At 46.3% G+C, this 25,597-nt stretch overlaps 1 protein-coding gene across 23 annotated transcripts in view; it reads right to left on the reverse strand.

The window, feature by feature from the left end:
• MADD (MAP kinase activating death domain) overlaps positions 1 to 25,597 on the reverse strand; it is a 987,832-nt gene that overhangs the window by 714,712 nt on the left and 247,523 nt on the right. For 18 of the 23 annotated variants that reach the window (XM_085646575.1, XM_085646564.1, XM_085646561.1 and 15 more), the window contains exon 8: positions 22,340 to 22,393. The exons of the other annotated variants lie outside the window; for them this stretch is intronic. In XM_085646575.1, the coding sequence (XP_085502701.1) occupies positions 22,340 to 22,393 (54 nt within the window). The remainder of the gene's footprint in view (positions 1 to 22,339; positions 22,394 to 25,597) is intronic. 23 annotated transcript variants of the gene reach the window in all.

Consider the following 25,597-nt stretch of genomic DNA (forward strand, 5'->3'; position numbering starts at 1 on the left):
TCCGGAACAGGCGGGGTTTGTTCTGGGCCGAAACCTCACCTACAACGTACGCACGGTGTTTGGTGCGAACCAGCATACCAAGCCGGACATCCAAGCAGTCGCAGGGTTTCTCGACATGGAGAAGGCATTCGACTCAGTTGAATGGCCCTTCATGAGACAGATCTTGTCGAGGATGGGGCTGGGGGAGGTCTTCCTACAGTTGCTGGATGTGCCGTACTGTATGCCCATGGCCAGAATAAAAAAATCAGTGATCTGTTAACTGATCCGATATATATCACTACAGGTACGAGACAAGGCTGCCCGCTTTCCCCGATTCGCTATGCTTTGGTGGGAGAACCCTTAGCCTGTGTGCTCCGCGAATACCATAGGTATAGAGGTGTTAGTATTCCAGGCTATGAACTCATAGTTTCGACTTACACGGATGACACTTTCCTACATGTTCGCGACCCTGAACGCCATTTTTCATCTGTACTACGAGAAATAATTTGCTTTGGGGGGGGGGGGAGGGTGTCAGAACTGCGTGTTAACTGGTCGAAGTCCATCATATTTCCACTTACCCCTGCCACGACTCGGTTTGAACCAGACTTCCCGTTGCAGTGGACGACGGACTCAGTGCGGTACCTAGGTATTCAGATACACTCAGACTCAGATATTGTCATTAGGGAAAATTATGGCGTTCTGATCAGTAAGCAGGAGGGTGAGGTTGAAGGCTGGATCCGATTACCATGGTCTCTCCTAGGCAGAATCTCTATAATGAAAATGGTGATACTCCCTCACTTCTGTTCCTCTTTACCAACATTCGATGGTTCTCCCAAGTGTATTTTTTTAGAGGCTCACAACATTGATGGTTAAGCTGGCATGGGCGGGCAAACAACCTAGCGTTAAATGGCAAATTCTCAGGTTACCTTATCACATGGGAGGATTGGGAGCACCTGATCTAGACCTGTACTATAGGGCCGCGCAAAGTGCACATGCTTATCACTGGATACACGGCCCGCTGGACACCCCCCACCTGCGCATTGAGAGAGCGGTGGCTTCCCCCGCCCATTACCCATGCTGCTCTTTTCCCCTCCAGATCGTAGGACTGGTATATTAGACTCAGTCAACGCGACTACACATGCATGGCACCACCTCTTAAAGTTGCAGGCTGGAGCGATCCTGTATTCACCTCTTGCACCCGCTGCTGGAGTGGTGCCACTGGTTGCCTCCATGTAGAGACAAAGGTGTAGTTTGTGCGTACAATTCCATAGAGGTCAGAACTATAGGTAACTTGTTTGAGGGTGGCACGGCAAGAAACTGGGAAAGCTTGGAAAAAGGGGACACTACGCCCACTCTCCTCACCAGATTCCAGTTTCATAGAACCAGGCATACGTTATATCAGCTTTTGGGGAGTGACCTAGCGGGACCTCCAGAGCTAGCCGCCCTTCCACTCGTTATAAAAACCGAAACTGACGAGACTAGTATCCAAAAACTACAAACTTACCATGTCCTATAGGGAGAACTAAGGCCTGCTTAGCATGGCAATGGGACCTAAAAAGGGAAATAGACTACGCAGCATGGACGCACTGCTGCACCAGTACGAAACGCACTTCCCTCAATGGCAGACACCGGTTGATTCACTTCAAATATCTCAATAGTGTTTATTATACCCCGGAAAGGCTTTGCAGATATGGCTTGAGGGACGACTCGAGGTGCGAGCGCTGCAACGAAAGGGTGGCTGACTTCATGCATCTGCCGTGGTTCTGCCCGGGGATTGCGAGGTTCTGGGAAAGTGTCTTCTTAGAGATGGCAGCGATTGCAGGGCAGGAGCTTGAGCCGGAGCCGGAGCTGCCTCTGCTTGGCTACTCTAAATCAGTGCCTAAAGGGATACGTAGACTGGTAGACATGGGACTGCTGATGGCCAAGCGCAGAGTGGAGATTTGTTGGTTGAAGGGACCGCTTCCTACGACTGCCCAATGGGCGAATGACATGCTGTACTGCAGCATCCAAACGGAGTACTATAGCGACCTCCTCCCTCCCCGCAATAGGCGTAAGAACTTCTGGGCGCTGTATAGTGCGTATAGATCTAATAAAGAAGGAGACAACAAGTCCACTGAAGGAGCAGGCCGAGCAGAGAGAGTACCAGCCCTGCAGTATCGTAGTACAGTAGCTAGTCCTGGCGGGCACGGGAGTAGCACAGCGGGACCTGTGGTAGCACGGAGATGTACCGTTAGCCTTGTGGATAACTTGAGATTGGGTTCGCAATGTATTTTATTCTCCTGGTTAGCTGGAGGGCGCAAAATGTATTCACATGCTATGTAGTACCACTTAACTACTGTACCATTTGTGCCTTGGAATGTAAGACCGCAAGAAACCACTGTCATTGTACTGTCATGGAAATGGGAAAGTGTGCTTTGTTTATCGTTTTTGTAGAGATGACAATTTGAAATAAAATTACAAAAAATTAAAAATACTAGACAATGCATCCATAAATTGCATTTGTTTCAATAAACATCTATCTGATTTTAATTCTCTCACACTGTTTCTTGACTCTTATTCCCCCTCCCACAGATAGAAGCACCCAAAACAGGAGTTGCATCGCCCCCACCACCCCCTTTGCTTGCAGAATAAAATGTTTCAAATATGTTCTGGGCGTACTCCGACTGTTGATCAAACACTACAGAACTGGATATCATGGTGAAAGGACTATCACAGCTTTGTAGAGATGTTATCACTTATGCCTCTTCTCTTGTGCTCTCTTATTACTACAATACGGTTGTGTACGGTAACGTCCCAAACAGGTTGGACAAACATGTATTTCTTTAAAATCAATAAAGAGATATATATATATATATATATATATATATATATATATATATATTAGTAAGAAAAAAGGGTAAGCAAAGACAATCAACTGCCCATAGGTTGCAGTAGAAAAACCCATAACAGCATAGAAAATGAAAGAACTGGCACCGTGCCTTTAAGGCAGCCATGACCAACCCCCGCCTTCCATCATGCCTCTGTGGTGATAGTTAGGTCAGCCATTCTTTGCAGAGATCCGAAGATCAGGGCACAAAGAGATCAATTATTGCTTGATCATTTGTCCGGAGAGGTGGGCGGGCTGCTTTTGACTTTGATGAGGATACCCCTGGGAGAGAACAAGCTTCATAGGAAAGTAACTTATCCTTCTCTTCAATGAGATCCTCATCAATAGTCATAAGCACTGAATTGAGCAGCGAGCCCATCCCTTCTCTCTGAGGACAAATGACCAAGATTCCAGAGCTGCTGTTCTCAGCATTGCAATGCATTTCTCAAAGAGGCCTGGCCTACTTGAGTGTCTGTTCTCGTTATCTGAATCAAGACAATAGTGTCTTGTGAACTTTTGTACCGACCTCCAAGTGGCTGATTTGCAGATCTCCGAGATGGGAACATTGTGGAGCAGGGCCACAGTAGCTGCTTCTCCTGTTGTGAAGCAAGCCTTGGGTGTAGCCACAAACTACTCATCCGCCTGGAGATGGATAGTTTGGAGGCTGGAAAACCTGCTCAAATGTAACTGCAATTAACAAATAAATGATCAGATTTTTTAATGGTCTTAGTCTTGTCCAAGTAGAATTTCAATACTCTCTTAAGGTTTGAAAAACGGATACACCTTGCAGCTGGTGTGGTGGGATTATGAAAGAAAGGGGGCAGTAAAATAGTCTGATTGATGTGAAAGTCAGATTCTAACTTAGGCAAAAACGAAGGGTGAGTTCACATCACTAACCTGCTGCTGTGAAAGACTGTGTACGGCTCTTTAGAACAGAGGGCTTGGATTTCATTCACTCTACGTGCCGAGGTGATTCCTACTAAGAAAGCAGCTTTCCACGTGAGATGCTGTAGGGTTGCTCTGTGTATCGGTTCAAAAGGGGGACCCATGAGCTTACATAGGATCAGATTGAGTTCCCAAGGAGGGGAAGGGGAACAAACTGGTGGGAAGACTTTCTTTAACCCTCGCAAAAAATCCTTAACCACCGGAAAAACGATGGTTGGGAAGATGACTTTCTATATGTTGTAGTATCTGCAAGGTGCACTTTGTGAAAGAAATGTAGGAGATATGGTAGTATTACCTCCTCTTTTCCCTGCAAAGGATGGAAACCTTTATGTACACACCACATATTGAATAATTTCCATTTAAACGTATAGGAGCGTCGAGTGGAAGGTCTTTGTCATTCTCTTAGAATGTTCATGCACTCCTGAGGAAGTCCTAGATGGCCAGATTGTAGGAACTCAGGAGCCATGCTACCAAGTTCAGCGAGGGAAGGTTAGGGTAATGAATTGTGCTGTTCAATTTAGAGAGGAGATCCTGGTTGCATGGAAGCCTCCTGTGTGGTAGCTCTGAGAGATGTAGGAGGTCCGGATACCACCACTGGCATGGCCAGTCTGGAGCAATCAGAATCATCCTGGCTCTGGAGCGGTACAGCTTGGTTATGACTTTCGGTATGAGAGGAACTGTTGGAAAAGTGTGACAAAAAGGCCCTGAACCATTCGATCAAAAGGGCATTTCTCTTTGTTCTTGGCCAGTAATATCTTGACATTTTAGGTTGGTGTTGTCCACAAAGAGATCTATGGGTGCCTGTCCCCATTCCCTGAGAAGGTCTGCTACTACGTCGTCGTGCAGAACCCAGTCTTGATTGTCTGCACAATGAAGGCTCAAGGAGTCTGCTTGAGTGTTTTGAATCCCTGGAAGGTGAATCGCTGCAATGGTGAGTCGTCTGGCCAGGAGCCAATGCCAAATCGTTTGACCCTACAGGTATAGAGTCGAGATCAGGTCTCCCCCTTGTTCAGGTAGTACATAGTGGTTGTATTGTCCGTCTGGACCAATAGGGAGCTGTCCTGAATGGAGGGGTAGAACGCCTTGAGGGCTAGATGCACTGCTCGTAGCTCCAGCTTAGTAATGTGATGTGCCTGTTACTTGGTTGACCACAGACCCTGTGTTTGAAGAAGACCCATGTGGGCCCACCTCCCTGGAGAGAAGCGCCGTGATCAGGGTCTGAGTTGGCGGGATCTGATAGAATGGGACTCCCACCAGAATGTTTTTGCAACGAGTCCACCATGGGAGAGAGGCCGTTGCTGACTGGAAGAGACTAACTTTGTTGTCCCATTGAGCTGTACGTTGATTCCATTTGTCTTCCAGATCCTGCTGCAAGGGTCTCATTTTCAATCTAACATTGAGAACTATGAAGATGCCATTGATCCCAGAGGAGAGCAATCTGCCGGACTGACGGCTGAAGAGTGAGAAGAATTTGGCTGCACTTTAGGGTTATAGAGGACAGTCTCTCCTCCGAAGGACACACTCTTCCAACCTTGGAGTCCAGTGTCTCGCCCAGATAGTGTATCCTTTGGGTTGGCTGATGAACTGACTTGGCAAAGTTGACGTGGCGACTCAGCCCCTGAAGCAAGTCTAGACATGTTTGACATTGGTCTCTTGCGCATTAAGGAGAAGAACTCCTTAGCAACCAGTCGTCCAGATAAGGATAGACGAACAGCCCTTACCGACGCTAGGCCACTGCTACCATGACAATGCACTTGGATAAAAGCCTGTGGGGCCGACTTTATTCCGAAAGATAATACTTTGTATTGGTAATGCTTGGCTCCTACCATGAAGCATAGAAACCTTTGATGTTGTGGGTTGATTGGCACATGAAAATACGCATCCTGCAGGTCTGTCAAGCACATCCAGTCTCCCTGTTGGAGTCCGCATACAAAATTTCTCTCTGCGGATGGCTTGCTCAGGAGACGTAGGTTCAATATTGGTCTGAATTCAGCTTGGGGCCCTTTCTTTCACACCAAAAAATATCGAGATTACACTCCCTTTCCTCTTTGTGAAGTGGGAAATCCCTCTATAGTGGACATTTGTAGGAGAGTGGAAACTTCTCACTGCAGTAGTTGTAACTGGTGGCAGACAGATTTTACTGGAGGAATCGCCTGCGGTGGATGACTAAACCGTTAAGGGTAACCATTTTTTTTTTTTGTAAACATATTTTATTCGTCAAATACACATTTAGCGAAGCTCTATGACCCAGAGACTTCCGCAACAGCAAAATTACGCATACCTTCTTTGACATTTTTCTCATGAAATAACTAATAAAAAATACAGAAGAGGCTGGAGCATTTGGGAGTGAAGGGATGTGCCTTGAGATGGATACAATCCTATCTCGCAGGGAGACAACAGGTGGTCTCTTTGCCCCCTTTTACCTCCAGTAAGACCTTGATGGAACATGGGGTCCCTCAGGGATCGGCTATCAGCCCGATCCTTTTCAACATTTATTTGCAGCCATTAATCCCTATTATCAAAGCGTATGGGATCGATCTTATTAACTACGCGGACGATACCCAACTAGTGTTCTCACTGGAGGGCAAAGGAGCTTTGAATATGGAAGATTTCCAAAAGTGTATGCGTCAGACCTCGGACTGGCTCAGGGCTAACTCACTGCAATTCAACGGAGGCAAAACTGGCAAAACTGAGGTGCTCTACTGCCCCCCAGCGGGAGTAAGAGATTTGCCTTTTGAGTTCAGAATGGCCCCAGATGTGGATCCCAGTGACAACGGTGCGGAATCTGGGGGTCATGTTCGATAATGATCTACAGATGGCCTCTCAATCTAAAAAAACAGTGGGGGTGTGCTGTGCTCTCATGAAAGCCCTACGGAAGATTCTACCTCTCCTGCCTGTGGAGAAAAGACCTGTGGTGGTTCGTAGTATCATCTTAAGTAGGCTGGACTACTGCAACTCTCTGTATCTAGGAGCTCCTCTTTACATCTACCAGAGTTTGCAGAGGGTCCAGTCTATGGCAGCCAAACTGGCGCTGAATAGGAAACGTGGCTCCTCAACCACGCTGGCGCTTCAAGAACTTCATTGGCTTCCCATGATGGAAAGGGCTAAATTTAAATCCCTGTGCATTGTATACAGAGCGGCACACGGTCTTGGCCCTATCACTCTACAGGAGAAAATATCCTGGTACAAGCCTCAAAGGACTCTCCGTTCATCAAATGCCTTCTTGCTAAACACTGGTAGGATCAAGAAGGCAAGGATGGGAGGTAGGGCCTTTAGTAAAGTGGCCCCGCGACTTTGGAATGAACTCCCCCTGAATATTAGACAGGCCAACTCCTTGATGGATTTCAGGCGAAGTTTGAAGACTTGGCTTTTTCCCAGGGTGGGGCATATGGCCTCCTAATTCTCCCATTCTTTGATCGGTATCCGTTTTCTATCTTCCCTCGTTCTTTCTGTCACGGCTGCTACACACTTTGTTAGTTCAGAAGTTTCTCTCCATCACAGTCCGAGCGCCAAGATACCCGTTGGGTGATAGTTGCGCGGTATAAGTACAAAATACAAATACATGCAGAACAAAGGCAGTCCCCCAACTTAAAGGAACATAAAACCATCCCCACCCCCACCCCCCCACCCATCGCACCGCCCAGTTAGTCAAGGCTGCAAATCCGTACACAGCTACAATTCTGTCTTCACCATACACCATGTCTCTAAGGCCCTGCGGCGCCCGGCAATCAAGTGTTACATGTTCCCCACCAATAGGGAGGAGATGGTCCGCTACCCACGCAATTATTCCACCGAAGTGGGTGCCAGTTCCAACCCCCTGTACTCTGCCCATCGCTTCCAGATTTTATAATGTTTACGTGGGCACCCCCGCGCCACATAAATGGGGGCCTCTAGGCCCATACAGAAATCCAGTCCGGCCTTCCAAACAGATAAAGGGTAACCATTTTCAGCATATTCAATACCTATTGATCTTTCGTAGTGTAGCACCACTCCTGAAAATGATTTCCAATATTTCCTCCCAATGGAGTGGAGAACAGCGACGAAGGTAGCGATTGTTCATTGCTTTGCTGGGGTCTTAATGTAAGTAGAGGTCTGGCGTAGAGCTCCCCGGCCGCATGTAGAGCGGCGATCTTGGTTGTGCACTCTGGGTTGATGCTGCTGCTGACGTTGAGACTACTGAGGGACTGAAACCCTCTGATTATGAGGCCCACCATTGTATGTCCTGCACCTGCGACAGACATCTTTTCCAGACCTCCTCAAAATCCTGCCAATCTTCCTTGGGCAACTTGTCTTTGAACCTTTCAAGAGAGTCCGATGAGGACCTACCGTAATGCCCCAAGAGGGATGATGCACTGGATACCTTGAAGAAGGAATCAGATGTGCCACACACTTTTCTATTCCAGGAATCTTGGGATCTGATTTCTTTATCTGGTGGGACAGTAGATGAAGACGCTACTGCATGGGTCTTCTTTGCTGCTGCAACGATCTCTGAACCCAGTGGAGGATCCCCCCTCAAGAATAGTGGATCGTGCTCCGGTGCTTTGTATTTTTTTCAAAATCCTAGCAGGAGCCGACTTGAGGGAGGCCGGCATGAGGTAGGTGTCCATCAACAGCTGAATGAGCCCAGGCATCAAGGGCAGCAACGGTCTTAAAGTGGATCTCTGGTGTAGAGTCTCAAAAATGACTGATGAATTTGCAGGAGCAGTAGGCATGTCTATATTCAATATATGCACCCTTCTAGCCAATACCTCGTGGAAGGTGTTAATGACATCCATTGGTGAGACCCCTGAATGTGGGCTGTCCGTCAGAGTAGGAGAATAATCTTTCTTTGATGAGTGCGTGGACAAGGACCATGTAGCAAACTTATGCCTAGGCGGTATACAACGCCTACAGGTCGGTGTGGCATTTCTTGGTCTTCTCTGTGGAAGACTTGCAGTATGAGAATGCTTGTGAAGTCAAGGAGCAGTTGTAGGAGATCTACAGCTTGTGCCAGCAGAGCTAGAGGTGATCGGTGGAGAGGAATGGAGGAGTCCTGAGGCTGATCCATTTGAGCAGTCGTAGGGTTCTGCCAGTGTCTCACTGGTAATAACCGTCTGGGAGATAGGTGCACAGAAGCTTCAGAGAGGGGAGATCTCTGGTCCCTCTGTCCTTGATGAGCATAAGACACTATAGTCTGGGTTTCCTGCGGCGTCGCTTTCTGTGTCCTCCTGTAAGGCGGAGGAGAAAAAGAGCCGCTCAACGTCGAGGGTGGCCTCTATGCTGATGATCTTGATGTTGATCCCCAGCTCGACGGCGAGCGCCACGGCGATGGAGTCTTCATTGAGTTCCTGAACTAAATGCTGAGCATCTCCTCAACGTCGAATGTGTCCCATGCGAGTCTCCGTGTTTGGACTTTGGGCGCCTTCGAACTATCAGCGCCGGCAGAGAATGGTTCTATGTTGACCCTGATCTGGGTGTGTTCCTCGACGTTGAGCTGAAACCAAAGGCAAGCTTTGAGCAGACGTGTCGAACATCACTGTGAAGATGTCGATGGAACCCGGTATCTTGACGTCAGGCGTGGAAGGGATGACGGAGACCGGTGCCTTGACGTCGTATAGCAACCACACCGCTTCGATGGAGACTGTCGCCTCAACGTTGACAGTTTTGGAGTTGACGTCAATGGAGACCGATGCCTCGACTCTGAACGGCGTTGGGTTGACACCAACTGAGATTTCTGTCTCAACATTGATGCCAACGGAGAATGACTCCTCTGCATTGACCGTCGCTGGGTTGACATCAATGGAGGGTGCTGGTCCGATGTCAATTGTCGTTGCGATGATGTGTCTTGTGCTGACAGGAAACGCAGATGATGGGATGACGTCGATTTTACTGCTGTTCTCGACGATGAGGGCTTCATTATAGAGTGTGGTCTGTTGTTTCACACCGCCGACGGTGGTGGTAACGTCAACGGAGATACCTGCAACGTTGGTCTGCTTTCCTTGTTGCTGGAGGCATTTTCGATGCCGATCCCGACGCCGATGGAGAACACACAGGAATCTTACTTCTAGAGGTAGGTCTGGTTCTCCTTTTGTAATGTGTCGAGGGTGATCTTCCTCTGGATCCAGCAGCCGACTTCTGTCTCTCCAAGAGACCTTATTCTCTCTCTATCCTTGAAAACGTGCCTGGCTAAGTTTTTACAATGCTGACAGGTCTCAGGGAGACAAAGATTACAGACAGCATGGGTGTCTGTTTTAGCCTTCTTTTTACCGCAAGAAAGGCAAGGATCAAACTAGGAAGGTATTTTTTGACAGAAAAATAGCTACATTCTGTCGGAAAATGATAGTTCCTAACTTCAACAGGTATAAGACGAGTGAAAAGGAAACTACCAATAATCTGTGATAAGTTTTTGGCAAAAAAAAGCCAAAATAGCACAAGCTCAAATTCCAGGGTCCTGACTGAAGGAGCTGGTCAGAAAAAGTGACCTGTCACCCCTCCAGCATGATGGGAGGCAAGTGGTCATGGCTCCCTTAAAGGCAGGGTGCCAGTTCTTTCATTTTTTCATCTGTTATGTGTTTCCAATGCAGCCTATGGACTAACAACGCCTATCCTGTTCCACTGCAGTTCAATAAAGAGAGTACGAGTGTCTCTCTGCTTTCCTGTTTTTCTTCCTATAATTGAAATTAAGAGAATTAAAAGCAGATAGATTGAAACAAATGCAATTTATGGAAGCATTGGCTAGCCTGGTTTTGGTTAATGCTGCAATTTTTTGTTATAGAAAAATTATATTATACATATAATTGTATATGGGATATATATATATATATATATATATATATATATATATATATATATATATATATATATATATATATATATATATATATATATATATATATATATATATATATATATATATATATATACATATATACATTACCTACTGGCGGTCGCCAGTAGGTAGTTATAGTTAGGACCACGTTTCCATAGGAAATCCGCAACATTCTATTTTGAATAACTTTGGCGCCGGTCGACGAATCCTCGCGAATTTTTCAAAATAGGTGGGGCGCTACGCTCCGCTCCTACCCTGAAAGTCTCGGGGGGATTCGTCAAGCGGGGGCTGAGATAAAAGGGGGGTCCCAAAACGCGTTTTTCCCATGCATTTTTCCATAGGACCTTTAGACAGGGCTACAGCCCGAACGGCTGAACAGAATTACTAGAAATTTGGCAGAGAGGTAGTCCTCAGGTCAAGGAAGTGCCTTTTGTAGGTTTGGTGTAAATCTGTTCAGTAGATTCTGAGAAAATAGCCTTTAAATCAATATATATATCTGAGCCAGCTTACGGTGCGCTTACGGTGCGCTTACCGTACGCGTACGGTGGCGTGCGCGAGCGCAATTATGATTGGCTCTTAGATCTTAGTAAACATTCGAATCGGCCGAAACCAGGAAGCGGCGGCCACCATTTTCTCTCTCGCACTGAGAGTGATGATTAACAAACAAAGCACAAAAACATGTAAAGGGGCTGTTTTGACAGCTCCCACACACATAGCCATGTAGAGGGAGTCCCCAAAGATCCCCCAAGGCCAAAAACGGAATTTTTATTTTTTCGCTAATTTCGCCGATTACGCTTACCGTACGCGTACGGTAAAAAAATATAAAAAAAAAAAAGATTATCCACAATAACCCCACCCCGTGTACAATTGCTGCCCGAAGGTCACCAATTGTGCATGGCTTATAACAGCTGTGAAAAACGAAAATAAAAAAAATACAAATATTTTAAAAAAAAATTATCCACACTCTCTCCACCCAGTGTGCAAATGGTGCCCGAAGGGCACCATTTGTGCATGGCTTATAACTACTGCGAAAAATTAAAATATTACCTTTCAAAACGAAGTGCATCATATGTCCTCCATGTGCGCACGGTGCGCGAAGCGCATCGTGCGTACATGGCCCATCTAGCGTAACGTGGGCACGCGGTGCGCGTAGCGCACTGCGTGCCCACCGTGCGTGCACGGCACTAACTGCGTAAAGTGGGCGCGCGGTGCGCGAAGCGCACCGTGCGCGCACGGAACGAACTGCGTTAACTGGGCGCGCATGCCACGAATGGCGTAAAGTAACTTAGCATTTAAAAAAACGTACAAATTCACAGAAAAAACCATAGGTTTCACACACGTTATAGTTAGGAATTAGCATTTAAAAAACCTTGCAAATTCACTGAAAAAACCATAGGTTTCACACATGTTATAGTTAGCGGAAATTTTAGTGATAAAAAACCAATGAAATTCCCCCGTTATAGTTAGTGCAGGCAACTATAACTCACGCGACCGCAATCTTCTGCTGATGACATATGTGTCTTTATGAAAAAAAAATATTTGTAATATATGTATAGCTAAAAATGTATGGAAGAAGACATGGGTAAATAAGTGTCTAAATACAGTATTAGCATCAGCAGAGGATTGCGGTCGCGTGAGTTATAGTTGCCTGCACTAACTATAACGGGGGAATTTCATTGGTTTTTTATCACTAAAATTTCCGCTAACTATAACATGTGTGAAACCTATGGTTTTTTCAGTGAATACATATATATATATTATTTATATATATATATATATATATATATATATATATATATATATATATATACACATATACATATACACATATACATATACATACATATATATATCAACCACAAGATGCCTGCAAAGGAAGGAGCCCACAACTGGAGTTTCGATAGCTGAACCAATCTTTAATGGAGGTGCTGCATGCAGAGAAAGGCGATGACACGACCTTAATAGTCCTGTTTCCCGACGCGTTTCGTGCTCCTTGCACTTAATCATGGGCTGCAGGTTCGTCGTTCAGTGAAACGGCTTGGCGGTTTTGAAGCACTTAAGTACCTGAAGACCCCGCCTCAGTGGGCGTCGCCACCACGGGTGGCATGCTGGTCTTTGTAGTGTCTTCGTGTTCCCCAGTGGGTAGCCTGCCGTTCCCCAAACAAAATTTGCAAAGTGTTCCCCTGTGGGTTGCGGTACATCAGTCCTCTTTGCACCAGCAGATCACTCCCCCAAAAACAGCTTCCAGTTCCTACGGCCACAATGCCGGTTGACACTGCGGCAGGTCTGTGAACAGCAGGGCTCTTTACCGCGATCCAGGCGGGACCGCATAAATCAACCATATATATATATACATATACATACATACATACACATATAGTTACGACCCTGTTCCCATAGGAAAACCGCAACATTCTATTTGGAATAACTTTGGCGCCGGTCGACGAATCCTCGCGAAATTTTCAAAACTAATGGGGCGCTACGCTACGCTCCTACCCTGAAAGTCTCGGGGGGATTCGTCAAGCGGGGGCTGAGAAAAAAGGGGGGTCCCAAAACGCGTTTTTCCCATGCATTTTTCCATAGGACCTTTAGACACAGCTACAGCCCGAACGGCTGAACAGAGTTCCTTGAAATTTGGCAGAGAGGTAGTCCTCAGGTCAAGGAAGTGCCTTTTGTAGGTCTGGTGTAAATCTGTTCAGTAGATTCTGAGAAAATAGCCTTTAAATCAATATATATATCTGAGCAAGCTTACGGTGCGCTTACGGTGCGCTTACCGTACGCGTACGGTGGCGTGCGCGAGCGCAATTATGATTGGCTCTTAGATCTTAGTAAACATTCGAATCGGCCGAAACCAGGAAGCGGCGGCCACCATTTTCTCTCTCGCACTGAGAGTGATGATTAACAAACAAAGCACAAAAACATGTAAAGGGGCTGTTTTGACAGCTCCCACACACATAGCCATGTAGAGGGAGTCCCCAAAGATCCCCCAAGGCCAAAAACGGAATTTTTATTTTTTCGCTAATTTCGCCGATTAAATAGCATTTAAATCAATATATATATCTGTGGCAGCTTACGGTAAGCTTACCGTACGCGTACGGTGCCGTGCGCGAGCGCGAATCTGATTGGCTGTTAGATCTTAGTAAACAATCGAATCGGTCGAAACCAGGAAGCGGCGGCCGCCATTTTCTCTCTCGCACTCTGAGTGGAGCAGCAAAAATAAAGCCAAAAAATGTCTAAAGGGGCAGTATATTGAGATCATAACCACCCAGCATTGATAGAGGGGTCCCCAAACAACCCCCAAGGCCCAAAAAAATAATTTTTTTTTTCTAGAAAAATCGCTGATTACGCTTACCCTACGCGTACAGTAAAAATTTAAAAAAAATAAAAATTATCCACACTCTCCCCACCCCGTGTGCAAACGGTGCTCGCACGGAACGAACTGCGTTAACTGGGCGCGCACGCCACGAATGGCGTAAAGTAACTTAGCATTTAAAAAACCGTACAAATTCACTGAAAAAACCATAGGTTTCACACACGTTATAGTTAGGAATTAGCATTTAAAAAACCTTGCAAATTCACTGAAAAAACCATAGGTTTCACACAAGTTATAGTTAGCTGTACATTTCACTCGTAAAAAACCAATGAAATTCCCCCGTTATAGTTAGTGCAGGCAACTATAACTCACGCGACCGCAATCCTCTGCTGATGACATATGTGTCTTTATGAAAAAAAAATATTTGTAATATATGTATAGCTAAAATTTAATGGAAGAAGACATGGGCAAATAAGTGTCTAAATACAGTATTAGCATCAGCAGAGGATTGCGGTCGCGTGAGTTATAATAATAATAATAATATCGAGTTTATAGAGCGCACAGTAACGCCATCACGGCGTGTCCCCGCGCTAACAATAGCCAAGAACTCAGCATACAGACCAACCGGGTTAAGAGGAGTAAAGATGAGTTTTGAGCAGGGAGCTAAACCGCGTTTCGTTGCTCTCCAGTCTCATTGCACAGGGGAGTTTATTCCACTGTTGGGCTGCTTGGAGTGCAAATGAGCGTCCGCCCATTCTAGCCTTCTTAGTTCTAGGTACTTTCAGCAGTCCGGCGCCCTCTGATCGAAGGGACCTGGTAGGTTCATATCTGCTGATTAAGTCTCTAAGATATGTCGGTGATCTGTCCCAGACGATGCGGTGACAGAAGAGGAGACACTTGTAGCGCACCCGTTTCTTTACAGGTAACCAATGAAGCGCATCTAGTGCTTTTATTGAATTTGCTCTCCTGGGTCTTCTTAGCACCAGTCTGGCGGCGGAGTTTTGTATGACTTGTAGGCGACCTATGCTGCCTTCGGTGGCCCCTAGGAACAAGACATTACCATAGTCTAAACGCGAGGTTACTAGTGCCTGCGTTAGCGTTCTTCTGGCCGATAGAGGGAGGAGGTCTAACGTTTTGTTTAGAGTCTTTAGTACTCCAAAACATTTGCCTACAAGACGCCTAATGTGGCCGTCATAAGAGAGAGCAGGGTTCATCCAGATCCCTAGATTCTTAGCCTCCTGACAAGGTATGGGGGTAGGACCCAGACAAGTAGGCCACCATTCATCCGACCAGTCTTCCCTTTTTCCCCCTACCACCAACACCTCCGTTTTAGAGCCATTGAGCTTTAAACAGTGGGCGTCCATCCATTCAGCTAGGGCCTGCATACATGCTTTGAAATTGTGGGGGATGTTGGAGGTGTTTTGTGATAGGGAGATGAGCAGTTGGGTGTCGTCAGCATACGACACCAACTCCACCCCATAGGACTGTACCACTTTTGCTAGTGAGGCCATATATAGATTAAAAAGAGTGGGGCTAAGAGCCGAGCCCTGAGGTACTCCCTGGTCTAATGACACCTCCGCTGATCGGCATGTCCCTTGTTGTACTTGGAAGCATCTTTCCGTCAGAAACGATTGCAGCCAACCCAGCGCTGGACCAGCGACCCCGGCTTCTTGTAGACACCGTAGCAAGATGGAATGTGCTACGGTGTCAAATGCTGCGCTAAGGTCAAGCATAATCAAGGCCATAGTATGACCTGCGTCTGCCCCTGCTCTTAAGGTCTCAGTAGCTCTAAGGAGGGCTGTCTCCGTAGAGTAGCCCGCCCTGAAACCTGATTGAGAAGGATGGAGTATATTCCATTTTTCCAGGTGTTCAGTGAGCTGAGCGTTGACCACCTTCTCAGCCACCTTGGCCACGTATGGCAGTAGGGAAATGGGTCTGAGGTTTTCCAGATCCTCCAGACTTCTTGTTGGTTTTTTTCTAATAGGCAATACTATGGCCTTCTTCCATTCCATCGGTACCCGTTGAGTGGAGAAGGAGGTTTGTAGGACGTGTCTAATGTGAGGTTCCAGGGCTGTTAGGCCCTCTGAAAATACCCAGGCCGGGGCCGGATCATTAGGGGAACCAGACTTCACACCTCGACAGATCTTTGTCAGTTTGTCATCTGTGGGGACATTAAAAACTCGTAGTGTGGGCTCAGGGGCTAAGGATGGACTTTCTACTATGCAGTCTAAACGATTTCCTGGTTGTTTAGAGAAGGAGGTATAGATCTTTTTAACTTTATTAGAGAAAAAGTCTGCGATTTTATTGCAACCCTCTGTGGAGGTGTTCGTAGGGGTGTTGGAGCTAGAAACTATTGAGATTTCTTTGTAGATCCTGAACAGTTCTCGTGAGGAACATTCAGAGTCCTCGATTCGTGTCTGAAAATATTTTGCTTTTGCTCTGCGCACCGCATACTGGTAGCTACGGTGGGATGAGCTGTAGCTGGTTTTGTTTTGTACACTTGGGTTCCTTCTCCAGGTCCTTTCTAGCTTTTTACAGTTCGATTTTAGTTGCTGTAGTTCTATAGAGAACCATGGGGCAGTACGCTGTCTGCCCTCTTTGGTTTTACCTTTGCACATAGGGGCTATCTCGTCTAAGGTGGAGGTAACAAGTAGATTAAAGTCCTTGTTCGCCTGTTCAGTATCCGTATGCAGGGGGAATTGTGCTTTCTGAATTACGTTTATAAATTTTTCTTTGGAGTATAATCTCCATTTGCGTTTCTTAGTGTTTCCTTTCCCATATTCAATGTTCTTCGTAGTGTGGTAGAAGCATTGAAAAGGGACCAGGAAATGATCGGTCCATGGAAGCTGACATGGAGTAAGAACTTTAATCATATCCCAGCTTGCAAAAATGGGATCCAGACAGTGCCCTTTTTGATGGGTGGCTGCGACACTCAGAAGTTTAAATTGTAGTTCTTGTAGGACCAGACGCACGTCTTCTACTTCCTTGTGTCCTTGCTCCTCTAGGTGTAGGTTTAAGTCGCCCAGTACTAGAACTTTTTTATGTTTAATCGCGGTCTGAGCAACCCCCTCTAATAGGCTACTGCGAAAGTTGCCCAGGGACCCTGGAGGTCTGTAAATTAGGATGCCCGAGATGCTCTCATGTTGAGTCATTTTTATGCTAAATTCGCCTGCTTCGCTATCATCAACTTCTGCTGGTTTTAAAACACACTCAAATGGGTGTTTAACGATGATGGCGATACCGCCTCCTCTACCTTTTTTCCTGTCCAGTCTGTGGAGGGTATATCCTGGAGGGATGGAGTCTACTATATCTGGGTCTGAGTTTTCTCCCAGCCAGGTCTCCGTCAAGAACAATATGTGTAGGTCCTCCTCTAGTAGGAGATCCCATAGCTGAAGAGTGTGTTTGCTAATGGACCTACAGTTAAGAAGACCCCCCTTGACCAGAGTCGTTTCCGGGTTTTTGGCAGGTAGCGCTAGGCTGCTTCCTCTAAATGAGCAATGTGGGCAGGGACCTAGGTTCTGTGGCTCCATTGTATTATGACAGAGGGTAAGTGTGATGGGACACAGGTCTCTCAATTTACTGCTGGAATAGCACTGTCGATGGCGTATGGGAGAAGTAGAGGTTAGGGTCCCTGGTCCCGGTTGGTCGCGGACGGGCGCAGACGGGCTTGCCTTATGCGCGCCTTCGGCGCGCATTCGTCGCGCCTGCACTAACTATAACGGGGGAATTTCATTGGTTTTTTACGAGTGAAATGTACAGCTAACTATAACTTGTGTGAAACCTATGGTTTTTTCAGTGAATATATATATATATATATATATATATATATATATATATATATATATATATATATGTGTGTGTGTGTGTGTATATATATATATATATTCAGTGAAAAAACCATAGGTTTCACACATGTTATAGTTAGCTGGACATTTTACTGATAAAAAAACATTGAAATTCCCCCGTTATAGTTGGTGCAGGCAACTATAACTCACGCGACCGCAATCCTCTGCTGATGCTAATACTGTATTTAGACACTTATTTGCCCATGTCTTCTTCCATTAAATTTTATCTATACATATATTACAATTATTTTTTTTTCATAAAGACACATATGTCATCAGCAGAGGATTGCGGTCGCGTGAGTTATAGTTGCCTGCACTAACTATAACGGGGGAATTTCAATGGTTTTTTATCAGTAAAATGTCCAGCTAACTATAACGTGTGAAACCTATGGTTTTTTTCACTGAATTTGCAAGGTTTTTTAAATGCTAATTCCTAACTATAACGTGTGTGAAACCTATGGTTTTTTCAGTGAATTTGTACGTTTTTTTTAAATGCTAAGTTACTTTACGCCATTCGTGGCGTGCGCGCCCACTTAACGCAGTTCGTTCCGTGCGCGCACCGTACTTCAGGAGGTACTGCATTGTTATGGACACCTTTTTATGGAAAAGTGGAAGTGCAGAGAATGTCAGCATACAAATAGAATTCACATACAGTTTTCTTTAAAAAGCAGCAGGGGGTGAAGGTGGAAGAAGAGGAACAGCTGAAAGGAACCCCTGGTGCTTGGAGTCCTCAACCTATCACGTCACTGCCACAAAAGCCAACACATACGGACCCTACATTGGCTCCCAGTAAAGAAGAGAATCGCCTTCAAGCTTCTCACGCACGCACACAAGGCACTCCACAATGCCGGACCTGCCAACCTGAACCACTGCCTCGTGTTCCACGCTCCCCGGTGCTCTCTCCACTCGGCCCAGCTCTCCCTCGCAACGGTACCTCGGATCAAGAAAAGCAGATCAGGAGGGCGCTCCATCTCCCTCCTCGCGGCCAAGGCATGGAACTCCCTCCCTCTCCACCTCCGACAGACTGCATCGCTCCCCAAGTTCCTAAAGAACCGCAAGACCTGGCTCTTTGCTGGAGCTTAGTTATCCTGCTAGATCTGCGAATTCCCTCTCCCCCCCTCAGCGCCTTGAAACCCGTTCCGGGTGAGTAGTTAGCGCTATACAAAACCCTTGATTGATTGGAGTAGAGGGTACAACAGTCCAGAAGACAGAAAAGGCGATTTGTGCAATAAGTGGATGGAGAGCGATCAAACCAGAGATGGGGAAGGAGGTGGGTAGACCATATCAACCAACAAGCTTCAGGCTACCAGAGAGGATATGATATTTCTTACAAACCTTGATCACCATGCAACACACCGTGATGGAGGCTTCGGAGTGATCAAATCCTCCATCACTTGGCTTGAACTTAATCAAGTTGAATTTAAGGGTGCAATTCTTGTGCAAGGATCATAAACTCTGAGAGCTTTAAACACATAGGTTATATCGTGCGGCGTTTTGTAGTGATACAAAACATGCACTCTATTCTCAGTGAGATTAAATCCCTCATGACCCGGGGAGAGCACCTGAAGAACAGAGCAAGATGACTAAATAATACTTCTCATGATGCTGCTCAGAGTGGAGAGTTGAGAACAGAGTCGAGCATAAGCACAGAAAGACGAGACTGAACCACACAATCCACCTCAGTCTTGGGTATATGAGTCTAGTGTTGAACACCCTTGATAGCAAAGAGACTGGAAAGACCACATTCAGGGGTTGTACAAATGGACACCATGGAAGTCAACAGGGAGGGCCCAGATGAAGAAAACAGAACTGGCATTTCTCCATGAAAAATATGGTTTAGCTCTAATAGTGGTTCCTTATAGACTCGGAGAAAGATTAAAAATGCTGGCGCAGAGTCAGAGAAACAGAAGTTACTCTCGGATTGAAGAGTTGCTGATGAAATGGAGTGGAGTTTATAGACATCTCTGAACTTAAAAGACCAACATTAGCGGATCTGCTCTGATGGGGTGGATGTTTTCTTGGGTAGCGGACAGATAAGCTGTTGACCCAGTAAACATACCCTCAAACCTACATACAGCACTTATAGTACTGCAACAGAATGGCAAGTTATCACATACCTTTGTCATGTGGGACAAAGAGCTGCATACTACACAGCATTTTAATTCTATCTCCTTAGGCACAATGGCAAAAATCAACTTGGAAAAAAACAAATAAATCTACAATTCACTTCCTCCTAGCATCCCATTCATGCCACGTGCAAACAAGGCCGTAGGGAGGCACAAGATGTCCCATGGCACCCGCAATAGTACGAAAGTAATATGGAGCCTTGCTAACAATGTCTGGTACTAGGCTGTGGCGAAAGGTTTGACGATCCAAATGAGGGGTTAAGGATTTCAAGACTGAAGAAACTACAGAGAGATTTTGCACTGGAGCAAGCTTGGACAGCATTCCTCGTCTCCTGACGTCCAACTCTACAAAGACGCATACGTCAAATCTGCGTGCTCCGATCCCCAAAGAACAATCCAACAAACGACCAGTACCGACAGACTTTACTGTAGGGGGGCAATCAAAGCGCACGCACAGCCCACTTTATTCGTATGGTATAAAGACAAATTGCACACAGTTAACCAGCTGTATGCTTGAACCACGCATGCATTTACCACGCATGACTTTACAACCCAGTCCGAACCACAAATGTCTCTTTACGACGCATTCCTGTACCACGCAAGTCGTTACAATGACTTGCCTTAGGGAACGTGTTGTACTTCGGAGTTGGATTAGTAAATTATACTATTCCAGTCTGGGCAACAGTAGGGAAAGTGCTAGACAAAGTCCAACATCAATCCAACAACGCTTTCCGTAAGGCAAGTCATTGTAACAACTTACGTGGTAAAGGAATGCGTTGTAAAGATGCATTCGTGGTTCAGACTGGGTTATAAAGGCACCGCGTGGTTCAAGTAGCGATGTAAAGGCCCCCCAACTAACCACCACCAAAACCCCCTTCCCACATTACCAGAAAATACAACAGAAATCAAAATAAGACAAAATTCCAGGCTGGACAGCATGAGATGCTGTTTTAACACATTCCATTAATCAGTCACAAACAAAACATTAACAATGCCCCGATTCCAATGTGCTAAACCCAAACAGAGCTCAGACTCCAGCAAATCATACATGGCACGCCCACACAGAGGGCAAGAAGGCAAAACTCCCTGCATAAGCTCAATGTAATGACATTAAAAAACACAACCCTATTGCCCCTTGCAAGTCTATTTGTACTCTGAATGCCCATGCATAAAGTACAAGCATTGGCAATCGCAATAGGTCTGGTGGTGATTTCTGACTTATGGCTTTGTTAATGTTTGTGAATGGTTTAAAAAACTATGCAAGGGCACCACTTTGTGTATAAGCGCACGCTGTAGAAGAGCAGAATGCCATCACTCACAAAGGTTAGTGATGATGTGGGCTGACCCTGTTCCCCATTCCGTATGCAGCGGTGGGAACAGAAATATGAATGACACACTAACAGACCAATGGATGAACAGAGCTGGCTGGAAGCCCCTGTAAGATTATATTTAATTTTATTCGAATGTAAAAGTCTCACCTAAAGCCGGAACATATGAAAAAACTGCCTGCAACACAAGAGCCACATAGAAAGCAACATATACAGCCCTGCTCCAGACTGGTCCTCTCGGCACATGACAATACACACGCCCACAGCACCCCTAAGGAGAAGAACCACCACTAACATGCCTTACACCCTAAAGGAAGTCACACATCCACAGCACCCCTAAGAAGAACCACCACCAACATGCCTTACACCCAAAAGGAAGTCACACATCTCTGACAGACTGAACACTCATTCTTTCCACATGGCATCTGACAGACAGACACACATCTCCCTCCCCCAAACTCAAAATGCACACAAATCAAAGTCCCAAATCAAGCTACAATCAAATACTAAGGTGTGCTTTGTAGATGGGTAAGAGGATACACGCTAGAATAGCACTAGAAATACCGCCCCCCCCTCCATGTGCTCCCTACCCCATCGTTGGCAGCAGGTCCACTGAACCGCCAAGACATGAGGGAGTTGTCAGGGCAGCCATTTGTAACCACAAGTGGAGGGTGTAGTTTACGTGGGATCTCTACATGTGGCAGTTCATCCTCTACCAGTGTGGCAGCGGTTTCCTTTGCCACACAAGCAGCTGGACAGTCCATTCCAAACGTAAGTCACCCACTAGGCAACAAGTAATACACACCTATGCTATTCATGGCACACAAGGAATATTGGCACAGAATGCTATGCACAAACGATGTACTGAAGATGGGACACACTCCAATGTGGAACAACATACCCACTGTGCAGAATACATGGCGGGAGAACAGCGTATGAGTGTGAGGTCCATTCCAAAGTTGCATGAGAGTACACACCAAGTCCATAAATTCCATTTCCAGATTGCCCAGCCCAGTGACCCCCGCCCTCTCTTACAAACATCCATGCAAAGTGACAAATAAAACAGCCAACTGAAAAAAAGGTTAAAATAAACAAATACTGAGCAAATTAATGAGAAAAATAAATAAACCTGATTGTCGGATGCGAGCAGCTGCTGGGTGATGGCAGTCATACTGACCAGACACTGGAGGGAAGATGGAGACCACATGACAACACCAGCGGCAACCAGCGAGACAAGAGCACACGAGCACAGAGAGACAGATGGAGGGGAACACCCAGGACAAATGAAAAACAAAACACAATCACGTTAGTAGCGGAAACAACATCACTTTTCCTTCAAACTGTTTGCATTCCAGATCTGCTAGACTGTGTGGAATGATGCTCACATTGCAGCCCTCCTGTGAACGTCAGACCTATCGCATCACCCCCCAATAACCAGTGGGCTGTGTACGCTGAATCCATAAAGTGATACTCCCGCATCATGTAGTATGTACATCTGACCTGTAATCACATGGCACAGAGCCACAAGGCTGTATACACAGAAGCCATGACCTGACCCTCCAGCTCCCTACAATGTGTACGTGTGAGCTGTAACCAGATCCCACAGTGACACAAGGCAGTGTACACTAAAGCCATGACCTGACCCTCCAGCTCCCTACAATGTGTACGTGTGACCTGTAACCAGATCCCACAGTGACACAAGGCAGTGTACACTGAAGCAATGACCTGACCCTCCAGCTCCCTACAATGTGTACGTGTGACCTTTAATCAGATCTCACATCGACACAAGGCTGCGTACACTGGTACTGTGTATGTGTGACCTGTAACCAGATCTCACAGCCACACAAGGCTGCGAACACTGGTACTGTGTATGTGTGACCTATAACCATATCTCACACCGACACAAGGCTGTGTTCACTGGTACTGTGTACGTGTGACATGTAACCAGATCCCACAGCGACACAAGCCTGTGTACACTGGTACTGTGTATGTGTAACCTGTAACCATATTCCACACCAACACAAGGCTGTGTAGACTGGTACTGTGTACATCTGACCTTTTACCAGATCCCACAGCGACACAAGCCTGTGTACACTGGTACTGGTGTACGTGTGACCTGTAACCATATTCCACACCGACACAAGGCTGTGTACACTGGTAGTGTGTACATGTGACATGTAACCAGATCCCACAGCGACACAAGGCTGTGGACACTGAAACCACACCCTGACCCTCCAGCTCCCTATACTGTGTTCGTGTGACCTGTAACAAGCCTGTGTACACTGGTACTGTGTACATGTGACCTGCAACCAAATTCCACAGCGACACAAGGCTGCGTACTGTATACATGTTGACCTATAACCAGATCCCACAGCGACACAAGGCTGTGTACACTGAAACCACAACCCGACCCTCCAGCTCACTGCACTGTGTACGTGTGGCTTGTAACCAGATCCCACAGCGACACAAGGCTGTGTACACTGAAACCACAACCTGACCCTCCAGCTCCCTGCACTGTGTACATCTGACCTGAAACCAGATCCTACAGCGACACAAGGCTGTATACACTGGTACTGTGTACATGTGACCTGAAACCAGATCCCACAGCGACACAAGGCTGTGTACACTGGTACTGTATATATGTGACCTGTAACCAGATCCCACAGCGACACAAGACTGTGTACGCCGAAGCCTTGACCTGACCCTCCTGCACTGTGTATATGTCTGACCTATGACCACAACCCACAGTGTCAACTGGCTGTGAACACCGAGACCCCCCACGATGTGTACGTCTGACCTGTAACCACCCAGCCATTACCGCACCTTCCAGTACCCAAGCTCCTTTGCGGTTTGGTTCTTCATATTTCTCCATCTTCCTGAGGCTGCCTGACCTTGTTCTATTGTTTGCTTTACTACTGCAGCTCTTATTTTAACAGTTTTATTCTTGTTTAGCGTGTTTCTGTCGAGGACTAGCTGCCCTGCCCCACTGGGCGAACTGTCTCATGGTGTCTGCTTCCCCGCCTAAAGTGACCTTAAAATAGTGGCTGCAGAGCGGACGCACCCCTTGAAGCTCACTGCCTGGACTTGTCTGGTCCACTTGGAATTGCTTTTATCGTGCCTTAGCTGTTTTATTACCTTATAATGTCAGAGCTTCTGGTCTTAGACCATATAATATCTGGCCCTTCCAGACCTCTTGTGCCTCAGTTTTACCTTTACTTTGCTGTTAGTTAGTTTTCTTGAATTTGTCCCGTCGAGGTTGCCTGGCCTCGTTTTATCATTTGTTTTATTATTGGAATTGTAGCTTGTTATTTTGCCAGTTGTGTCAGTAATCCTTATTCCCTGACCCCAAGCCCCAAGGCTAACCCCTCAAAAGTAGTGGGTGATTTCAGCTACTACTGATGAAAATTAAAACTTTCTTACTGCTTGAGTCCCTGTTCTCATTCCACTCTTGTCCCCTTGAGGGCCTGGAACTCCTTCACACACCCAAAGCTGTTGCACCCACGGGTCTTGGTCTCTACATCAATGACCGTTCAATCTCCAAACATCAAAGCGAGTTGTGGGACCTTCTAGACTCCCATGTTCCAGACAGTATCCATAGAAGAGGCATGGCTCAACAACTCCTCCAATCCAGATATCCCTATAGCATCAGTAGATTGGTTAGATTACATCACTTTCAAACTTCTCACTGGAAAGCCCCTTTCTCTCTGCAGAAGCCTTACATACCTCATGGCCCTAAAAACTGCTTTTTTAGCTCTCAACTCGCTGACCTCCTGCCACATCTCAGCTCGCCCTTCAATAGCACAACATGATCATCCTAGGTGACTTCAATATTTACTTAACTTGTCCAGTGCCAGACTCCCACCCATTCCTGGACGGCCTGGCCACACTTGGACTTGAGCACCTAGTCACAGGTCCTATCCACCATAGACCCCCACTTTCTTTAACATCTCAGGCCTCTCTCTTCTCCCCCCTTGGCCAGTATCCAGGTCAGGCCCCTTCCTTCTCGCCTCCATCCCACTTTCTCTGCCCCTTCTGGGGGCATCGAGGGCAATCAAACCATCCCAATCCAGATCTTGGAAACTTTTTTTCTCCTGCCGAACTCACCGAACCACAGGCTCCCTCCCCCCGCCCCTTCCCTCCTCAAATCAGTGAACAGCAATATAGAAGTTAACACCTTAAATTAATAGGTTTCTAACATGCTTACATTGATGCCCTGAAGACATCTTTGTAGGCCTTGCATAACATTCCCTCCGCAAGCTGTTACTCTGACAATCTCAGAGAAATGAAGCACTAGTGAAGGGGTGTTGGTACACACCTGGGCACACACTCCTAATGACTGACAGGGCAGCTTATAAGGCTGTCCTCAATAATTACCATAGGCAAATCA

This window comes from Triturus cristatus, chromosome 3_1 (assembly GCF_964204655.1).
Source record: "Triturus cristatus chromosome 3_1, aTriCri1.1, whole genome shotgun sequence".
In the NCBI taxonomy this organism is placed as follows: Eukaryota; Metazoa; Chordata; class Amphibia; order Caudata; family Salamandridae; genus Triturus; species Triturus cristatus.